Source organism: Solanum dulcamara, chromosome 11 (assembly GCF_947179165.1).
Source record: "Solanum dulcamara chromosome 11, daSolDulc1.2, whole genome shotgun sequence".
In the NCBI taxonomy this organism is placed as follows: Eukaryota; Viridiplantae; Streptophyta; class Magnoliopsida; order Solanales; family Solanaceae; genus Solanum; species Solanum dulcamara.
Window position 1 is genome coordinate 11,385,235 of NC_077247.1, and position 10,616 is coordinate 11,395,850.

General features: G+C 35.1%; 1 protein-coding gene across 1 annotated transcript; it reads right to left on the bottom strand.

The window, feature by feature from the left end:
- Nucleotides 1-2,746: 2,746 nt before the first annotated feature.
- Nucleotides 2,747-9,440, bottom strand: LOC129873050 (ATP-dependent Clp protease proteolytic subunit 2, mitochondrial-like). Its single transcript, XM_055948045.1, has 3 exons — nt 9,057-9,440; nt 8,551-8,977; nt 2,747-3,144 (listed from the first exon to the last, which is right to left on the bottom strand). Exons 1-2 carry the CDS (start codon nt 9,361-9,363, stop codon nt 8,559-8,561), a joined length of 726 nt encoding a protein of 241 aa, XP_055804020.1. The 5' UTR covers nt 9,364-9,440; the 3' UTR covers nt 2,747-3,144; nt 8,551-8,558.
- Nucleotides 9,441-10,616: the final 1,176 nt, after the last annotated feature.

Genomic DNA, 10,616 nt, shown 5'->3' on the forward strand with positions numbered 1-10,616 from the left:
AGTTCATTATCATGTGATTCATGTAATGTGGGTGTAGGCCTTCCATCATCAGGAATCCTTTCTCATAAAAATATCATTAGGGTCTTAAGTCACCCTCTTTCATAAAATTGCTTGAATACTTGAAATTCATGATCATGACTTATACTTGAAATTAAGGTAGAAACATGAATACATGATCAATTGACTAGAAAATCGTGAAATTGGATTGAAAACATGCATGATCATATAACTAATATCAACCCATACATAATTTATGAAAATAATATCAATTGAAAGTATAATTGAAAATACTCATAATTCTTATTATGAACCCTAAAGATCAATGTAGGAAATTTCATAGAGAAACTCTTCAATTCCATGCAATAATCATCAATTTATATTGAAATAGATTCATAATCATAATTTGAATCATAATTCATGTAATTGAAATAGAGATCATAAAACCCATAAAAAATACATACTTGAATTTATTAAAAAGATGAGAATTTGTTGGGCTTCATGGCTAAAAGGTGCCCTTGGATGAAATACCCACATACCTTGAATGAGAAGACCAAAGAAACTTAAAGAAACTTGAACTTTCAATGGAGGGCTTGAGAGGATTCCTTGAAGGTCTTCAATGGAGGTTTTGAGAGCTTTTGTAGAGAGAGAATTATTTGAATAGATGAATTTTAGTAGAATGAAGAAGAATAGGAGTTTAGGTTAGTTTATAGGGTCGAATAAGGTCCTAAATACGTCCAGGTTCATTAACTAATAGTTAGGGAAATGCCTAAAGTGCTCCTAGTTAAAAACTGATTTCGGACAAAATTAGCACTCCAGGTCCGCAACCCGAACCTTCTACCTAGGTTGGCTTTTTAGAAATCTGTGATGCGGGGACATCGCGAACTCTACTGATCAAAATTTCCCAAAATCAAAAATACCTCCTCGAGCCTGTGACACGGACTTGCTCCCTGTATTCATTTTTCGCAAATTTTCTCGTTTTACAGAATAATATAAGTTAGGACGCTACGGGGTGTTAAATTTACTTTCTTGTCTTTAATTTCCGCATTTTGTTCGTAATTAATAGTGAGAATTACATCATCAGTAGAGGATGATATTCATTGTCGAAAATCTATTATAGTTACTTTTCTAGTTGCTGAGAGGGACATCATATTCACACTGCTGAGAGGGTCATCATATTCAAACCGCCGAGAAGGCAATCATATCTTTGAACTAACAAGAATGCCATCATATTGTTGTTTTAAGCCAATCCATTGGAGGATGACATTCATTTGCCATAATGGCCATTATATCCACTTTCACGTCAAATACCGATGAAAGATGACGTTCAGGATATCTACAAACACGTTAAATACTAATAGAGGAAGACCTTCATTGCCGAGAGGGCTTCATGACTATGTCAAACAAATTTGTTTGGTATAGTCATGAGTAGAAGTTGCACCCTGCAAATAGAGTATCTCAATCTCCAATTTTCTAGTCCAAATCTAAAAGTAGAGAATGCATGTTGCGAATGAAGTGTCTCAATTTCGTCCACACATTGATTCTGCCATAGTACCTTGCTTCTAGCATTACTTCAAGATGATTCGGTCGTGAAATCGAAATTTCACTGAAAGTATACAAGGATGTTCAATGTTCAACTTACATGCATACAAAGAAATATTTGACTTATAAACGTAGTGGCATAATCCTTCAACGAATTGTGATCAGTTATGAAGATTGTTCAACTGACCATCCTTCACCAACTACAACCCTGCTCTACGAGAAACTTATCTATCAGAATGGCTTCTAAATGCATCTGTTATAGCCTTGCACACAAATTAGTCAAAATATGTATCATTTGTCTCAGTTTACTTCATCACTGTGAGTTTGTCCAATTTTAGGTCCTTCAAGATTCTTCTTGTTGCCTGTAAAGGTTTCTACAAGCATCTCACCTGACAATAACAATTTAAGTTTTCTGAGATAGTATCATGGCACCCTCCTTCCACAGCACCTGTGTCCTCAACGTCAAGGGTGGATAGTATCATGGCACCCTCCTTCCATAGCACCTTTGTCCTCAACGTCAAGGGTGGATAACTTTCCTATGAAACTTGCTGATCTACTGAAGCTTAGCTTGAGCTTCGTATTGCTGCCTAGCCTGGGTGTCAAAATGAGCTCAAATATAGGGTGATTCGTCCAATCTGTCCAAAATTTTATGAGCTGAGCTCAAGATAATTTGAATTGAGTCAATGTCAACTCATTCAAGTCTCAGCCCAATTTAAAAGAATCTTCAATTTAGTCCAATTTAATCTTTAATTTCAACTAATTTTAAGACTCTATATTTGTATTGATGTAATGTATGTTCCCTTATTGTAGGGTATGAATTACTATCTATTTTAAATCTCCTAGAATTTATCTATCCATTTATAAAAAAAAATTCTTGAATTGAAATTCAAATTGTGTTTATAAAAAGTAATAAACAATATATTAAAATTACTGAGTTTAAGCACATCGAATTGGACGAATCATAACCCAATTCGATTTTTAACCCATTTGAACTCAACATAAATTTGTGCAAGTCATAATCCAACCCGATTTTTATTTTTCAATATCTTCAATTTCAACCCAACCCGCTCATTTGAAACCCCTAGCCTAGCCCTTGCACTAGTACTCCTTATAATTCAGGCTCTTTACTTAATATTCCAATGATAACGTGAGTCCACACAATGGGGGAGGGTTTGATTCACAGTGTCCCCTTTTCCCGTTCTCATCAATTAATAAAAACAAAATTCAAATAAATACATTCAAACACAAGAAGTTCAATTTTACAGACATAGCACACAAATATGCCTACCAGCTTCCCGGCGCACACAAAAGATCTTTTATCTAAAGCAGTGTTAAATAACATATCGCCATATAGGGCTAGTAGTGGTAGAAGCAAATTTTGTCAGGAGCAGCTGCAAATAACGTCTTTGGCATTAAGCTCAATATGAGAAACTTAAATCAGGAATTTTGTACAACAATTCTTCCTCACTTCTACATGTAAAAATAAACAATGATTTACATTGCTGAAAATCATTCTTATTAATACTTCAAGAAAGTTCTCATGCTAATCTCCATAAGTGAAATATCGCATGAAAGTTCTCAGATATCAACCCAGGTTCTTGATCCCTGCATCCAAATGAAATAGATTGTCAGTATCTCAAGCAACACATTCAAATACCATCCAAGGCACTGGAAGAAAACTACTTCCATACTTATTGTTGAATAATCAATCAATGAACTTCAGCAAAGGAAGGATTATCAAACACAAGTAATCTTCTGCATATCCTTTTTCTTTCTTTTTTCTTGTGTGTGGGAGAAAAGGGGATGGGGTGGGGGGTTCTTATTGGACAGTTCAAGGATCCACTACGAGGTTGACAAACAAAGACATAGTATTATGCAAAATGAAATGCAGTTCATTCTCATAAACCTACTGAATACCAGTTTTAAGAATAATAATCACGTATCGTCACTTTAATCATACCTTAAGAATCAAAGAGATTTTAGCTTCCACTTTGATTTTCAGTTGAGGGGCATATGACGGGGATAGATTTTCAAAAATCAAGTAGGAGAGGAAAACAACCTCAGCCTCCAAATTTATACTACTATGTCTGAAATTCAAGCAGATGATGTACTTGTTTGAAATTCCAGTGCCAGCAGTGATGTACTTGTTTGAATATAAAGATAAAAGTGATTTCGATTCTGACTACTAGTGTATAAATCCTATTATTTCAAATCAACCACACCTAAATCTACTTAAATCTTTCCAAGGAAACGTTTTAAATGTAAGACTTGAAGAGAATAGCTCAAAATCACCGACCACATAATTGTTACTCCCTCTGTTTCAATTTATGTGGCACTTTTCATTTTTCGAGAGTCAAACAGTTTAAATTTGACCAGAAATTTGCACATAGAATCTTCAATTTTTTTGAAATAAAATTTATATATTTGCAAACCATGTAAAAAGTACTATAAGTCACAATAATTGACAATTCAAAATATTTAAAAAATATATGAAAAATGTATGGTCAAAGATAAGACTTATTTGAATCTCAAAACCCAAAAATTGCCACATAAATTGAGACGGATGGAGTATTAGTTGATCAAACAAACCTTACAGGGTGCAACACAAGTCATCAGAAATTAGAGAAGACTTTTGAAGCCTCAACAACATACTGTGTAGTCCCACAAGTGGGGCCTAGAGACGGAATGTATGCGGACCTTACACCCCTACCTTTATGGGGTACAGAGGCTGATTCTGATAGACTTTTGTCTAAAAGGAAAAGTTTTCCAAGCTGGATTGCATCAAAATTATGGCATCAAAATAACAAGATACAAAACAAATGAAGCAAATATTTTTAATAAACAGAGGAAGCTGTTCAAGATATAAAGTGGACTTGATATATACTCAAGTTCCTTTATTCAAAAAGATCAAAACGCATAGGAAGCCACAATTCTCTGGAACTATTAACTACTCTACTATGGCGAAAAGATCAGTTTTAACCTAGGATAGTTTACAAAATAACTGAGTAAACCCTCATGGCTGCTTCCTTGTCTTGTATATAAGGGATTCCTTGTTACCACCTACTTGAGCAGCGACTATTTTAAGCAGGTGATCAAAAATTGGATATAGAAGATGCTTCTAATTTTGTCAAATACCAATGATAGCTCCCTTCTGCTCCTTCTCATTGACGACACATTTTAGATGTATCTTACAGGAAACTCGAAAGATATCAAAATTTTCAAGAATGTTTGAGTATATTTTCTTTGATATGGAAAGAAAACACCTTATATATAACCTGGATTAGACCCAACCAGATTCCCTGAAGCTCGTTTATCAATCTTAAAAGAAAACCTTAAATCAAAATTGAGAATCAACGACTTCATACTTGTGAATCGAAATATTCTATCTCCTCTGAGATTCCATTCTCAGAATATTCTACTTCAAACCCTAGTTCCATGAGATTATCATACCTAAGATAAATTCCCTAGTCCATAAGTTGAGCTGTAGCAGACTGAAAACCACAACAATTGAACAAAATTAACCTTTGTTCCATGCAGCCATCAAACTCAAACGATGATGTTTGAGAGATTAGAGAATTAAGGATACCTACAAGAAAGACCAATCCAATCCAGAAGGGTGTACCAGCATTATTAACGGACACCTGAAGGGTGTCTCTTAGTTGCATATATCATAACCACAGTTACCAGTCTGAATGTTCTAATAGAATCGCAACATGCAAAACAGTGCCCAAATGTCTCAATTATATACTGCCACTGGATTCTTTAACATGTCATCTTCATTTTTCTGTGAAATTACCCATATAGAATCATACCAATCCAAAGAAAACTTGGAACGGCAATATCTTCCATGAAAAAGGACCAACTTATTTGAATAAAAAAAATAGACAAGCATCTTCAGTTGACAAATTAGAAACAAACCAAAAAAAAGAGCTCTAAAAGCAGAAGCAGATAGCAGTTCTTTGGCATTTGTGGATGTCCCAGCAAACTACTTTACGGCTTTACGGTGTCATGTCGGAATAGTAAGATATGACAATGACTTTAATTACTCATCTCCTCCTCACCCAGAAAAAGAATAATGGTTCTAACTTATTTAGAAGTTAGACACGTCTTGGGCCAGTAGAAGCTTTTCAACCATGTGTCTCCTGTCAACATCCCTAACAAAGTTTTCTAAAACATTTTTGAGAGTTGTGACAGCCCAGTGCACTAGAAACTGCCTGGCTAGAATGGTTAGGAATGTAACTCATTCTTTATCGGTAATGATTAATAGCTCGTTTGGCCAAGCTTTTGGGAGCCTAAAAGTGCTCCTTTTCCTTTTTGAAAAAGTGTTTATTTTAGAAAGTTGAGGTGTTTGGTCAAAAATTTTATGAAAAACATAAGTGCTTTTGTGTGGTAACTGAAGTTTTTTTCCGAAGCCGGGAAAAGTCACTTCTCCCCAAAAGTAGTTGTTGGACCTTGGCCAAGCACAAAATTTTGCTCTAATATTGACAAAAGTGCTTTCGAAATTGATTAGCCACACACAAACGGCTACTCTCCAAAAGTACTTTATCGAAAAGCACTTCTTAAAAAGAGCACTTTTCAAAATATGTAGATTTTGGAAGTTTGACCAAACAAAGTATAACAAGGAAACAATAGCGATATATAATGTCTTCATATGATGAATAAAAGGCATACTTATATATGCGTTTTTTACAAAACACACGTGATAGTTGTCCAATGTCAAAAGAAATCCAATTTAAAGAATTAACACAACCAACCCCCTACTATAACACTAACAACAACGATGTCACAGTCCCAACTAAGTTGGGGCCTTCTTAAGAATAAGATAAGCTAAACTATATTGATGGAGTACCAAGGAGGTACTGCGTAAGAAGAAATAAAAAAGCAGTTATAGCATCGCTGTTCCAAAAAATCAAAATATTAAGAGAGATTTTCTATCATGCTACTACTATACCGAAAGCACCGATTCTGAAGGCATATACCTTTTACAAACGGCATTTTCTGTTTTTGATCTTAAAAGAATCTCTTATTCCACTCTAACCAAATAGTTCATATGATGCAAGAGGGATGGTCTTCCAGATTGGTTTCCAGCTTCTGCTCACTTTCTAACACTCCAGTTCTCCATTAAATCTCACTTTGTCACATCACCATGTTCACCCAGAAAATGCTTAGGATAAAATCCCAAGCCAGTTTTGTTTGTTTGCAACATAAGGAAAGATGACTTGCAGAATCTTGTCTCTTTTCACAGAAAAAAAGTATCTGCTGCAAAGTTAGAAGCCTTTCCTTTGTAGCATAGCTTCAGTTGAACATGCATCCAGAACTTTAATCCAATAAAAATGAAGTCACCTTTAGAGATGCTCTTGTTCTCTACAACATCTTCCAGGGCCAAAACAAATTTTAACTGAATAATTTAAAAAAATTCCTGCTACCTAATAAATCTGAAAGTCCAACCTATTGATATCAAGGCTGTAGGTTCCAAAGGATGCTATAAATTGACTAACTTCATCTAATTTCTGATCTTCAAATTATGCTGAAATTAAACTGTCGTCCACACCCTGTATGACATTCAGCCACTATACATTGTTTTATTATAGTTACAGTACAAGACGGGAAATTTCTCCATCAGTCTTCCACCCTCGAGCCAAATATCCAACCAAAACCTCATAATGCTCCCAGTCCCAACCTCCAATAACATTCTGGTCATAACTTGTATATAATGTTTCCATAACCCCTTTTTTGTATGCATGATAATGACCAAGAGCTCCAATATCCATTCCTACCATATCTGAATGATGAGATCCCTCCATGGCTCATCTCCATTCTCATTGAATCTCCACAGCCATTTAATGTACAATAACTTATAATGAATTTTAAGCTCCTCAATCCGTAGTTTTACCATAACTTGCCCATAAACCCTTGTGAAACAGTTAAATCCAGATTTAAATTATTCCTTATGAACAGTGGCCGAATGCAAACCAATAATTTCTCACTGCATCTCTAATTTCTTTTGTCCCAATAAATAACTACATGCCCACTAATACCTTGAACCTCCATCTCAGCCTATTCAACTCATTTAGAGCCAGGTATTTATCTCATGCCTTTGTTGCCTTTCATTTTGGTTTAAATTAAACAAACAAGGTCAATACCCACTTTTTTAGTTTTTTAGCAGCAACTTAAACATTTTTCTCGTCCGTCATTCAAAACTCTCATGCTCCAGCATATTGCCTTTAGCTTCATTAGGAAAATGTTAAAGTCTTCTCGCCTATGTCAAACTTAAATCTTTTTCATAACAACACTGAGCAAGGAAAAAGATTCTGACGTAAAGAAAAAGAATTCAAGTAACTTGTTTAGAATTTTCAATAGGACTTCCCTAAAGGGACAATTGCTAAGAATTTTCAGGATTATCTAACACTTGTTCTCACAGGATTACTCCAAAACTAACTGAAGGGCATAGGCAGAAAAGCACTAGCTCTCAATTGTTGTTAGACTGAAGTACAAAAGTGGTTTTAGGCTTAAAGATGAACTTAAGTAAGAGAACATTTTGTGTCTATACATGTATCATCATAGTTTGCATCTCTTGTTTTTAAGAAAAATATTAGGTTTGTTTTTAAGAAAAATGTTAGGTTTCTTTTACAAACTTACTAAAGTCTAAAAGTAGGAAACTTAAGAACTGAGACATCAATTCATCCAACTTACACACACGTACTAACACCAGCAAGTAACCCAGAGAATTCCTAAGCATTACAAAGAATGTTATCTTCTTCTTACACATCAGTAATAAACACTGGATTAACCAGCATTCCAGAGAAAAATATGCATAAAAATGCATAGCAGATGTTTTTTTTGCTTTTCCCCAGCTGATTTTCTACGTCTTATATCTAAATAGTACCTAGTAAACTATAAATCAGTATCCAGTTTAGACTTTTATTGGCTTCTTTCTATCTTATTCTTTTACCCACCCACCCCCCACCCCCTCTCTCTTTCTTAAAGTTTGCGAAGAAGCTTCAGTCTTACCAAAAATTCTAACTTGAACCTTTATCTTTGGCCTCGTTAGCAATAGCATCAGTTACCAGAGCGATTGGTCTTTGGTCGATAACCTCATCAATTATCCCAAATTCCTTGGCTTCTTGGGCTGTCATGAAATAATCTCTATCCATGTTCTTCTGAATTATTTCGACTGGTTGTCCCGTATGCTTGGAGTATAGTTGGTTCAAAGCATCCCATACCCGAACAATCTGTTTGGTGTGAATTGTCATATCTTTAGCTTGGCCACTATATCCACCAGAAGGCTGATGAATCATGATTGTAGCATTAGGGAGAGAGCGTCTCTCACCCTTGGCACCAGCAGCTAAGAGAAGGGATCCCATTGAAGCTGCTTGACCTAGACAAATAGTATTGATTGGAGATCGGATGTACTGCATAGTATCGTAGATAGCAAGACCTATACGGAAGAAGAAGAGAAGGTAACGTCAGATCACAATTGCAAGTTTTTACATTTAAAGATAATCAGCATACGTTACCGGCGGTAACAGCGCCACCGGGAGAGTTGAGGTACATGTGAATAGGCTTTGAGGGGTTCTCAGACTCAAGGAAAAGAAGCTGAGCGACGACAACATGGGAAGTGTCATCGTTAATGGGTCCATTGATACAAATGATGCGCTCTTTCAGCAGTCTTGAGAATATATCGTAAGCCCTCTCTCCACGGGAAGAGTGTTCTATCACCATCGGAATTAGACCGTAAGATCTCCTGCTATTTCCATTCAAATTCATTCTGCCCATTCCATTCCACACTTTCCCACCAATTAGGCTGCCCATTGCTCTTTTCATGGACGAAACCTTTTACTCGATTTCGATTTTGTAGTGCCCGTTTCTTAATTAGGGTTTATATTATGCCACCAACAGTACCAAAAAAAAATATTAGAGGAATAACTCAGTATTATTAAGAGGAAATACATCAAAAACCTTGAATTTTGCACACAATTTACTTTAATACTTTATCTATCCGAGCATTTAAACAACTCTTAATAACTTTAAAATGAATTAATTAAACGAGTAAGTGAGAGTGGTACACAGGCATTTAAATATTTATATAATTAAAATGTTAAAGTAATTTTTGTTGTCATGTTCCCAAACACAGCAAATTTTGATGTATTTCCTCTATTATTAACATGACAATTATATGTCAGTAACCTTTTTACTTAGCAGGGGTGACGCATGAGCCTCATGTATATTTAAATTTTTAGTTTATAATATAGTAAATAATATAAGAAAATAATATAAAAAATATATTAATAGTTCAAACAAATTAAAAGTGTGATTAAAAGAACATAGAAAACAACACTTTTAACATGATTTATAAGTATAAATAATGCAATGATATAACGATTATTATGAGATGCAAAATAACTATATCATCTTAACATTCAAATAATAAATGAATCACAGTTTCTTAAAATATATTGCTATCATACCATCAATTCACCTCCCTAAAACAAAATAATCAATAAGCTTTATAAGTATTATAATCACTACAACAAGCTTTAAAGTTGGGTATTGTTTTGCAAACGACCGCCTATGCTCTAAAAATGGGAAATAATTGAGCGTTCATCAACTCCTACTAAGTACATCTTCAATCAACTACCAATACCCTGGATTTGACGGTACTCTCCCTCAAATGTCACCGCGTCTCTCTAGCGTATCTCTCCTTAAATTATGGGATGACCTAATCTTGGAAGGGGAGTTGATATGTTAGCATGGTGATGATATGGCACTTAGAGGGACCACAACCTGAGCAATTATTGGAATTATTGGTTTGCACCGAAGTCCAGTTCACCATAAAAAGTGGATTCTTCATAAAAGGCCATGAACTCACATACCGTCCAGCTAGTGGAGTATGAGTCAAGATTCTTGTTTTCTCTTCCCCATCTTCGATATCAACTACAAGATGATAAGTTTGGTGGAGGGAGAGGTGTAGTTTCTGAAAATCTCCATCTCTTCAAACTGCAAAGAACAGAAGAATTCATTAGGGACAAAACTAGGTCATACAACAACAAAAAAAAATCTTGTCAAGTGAACTCTTT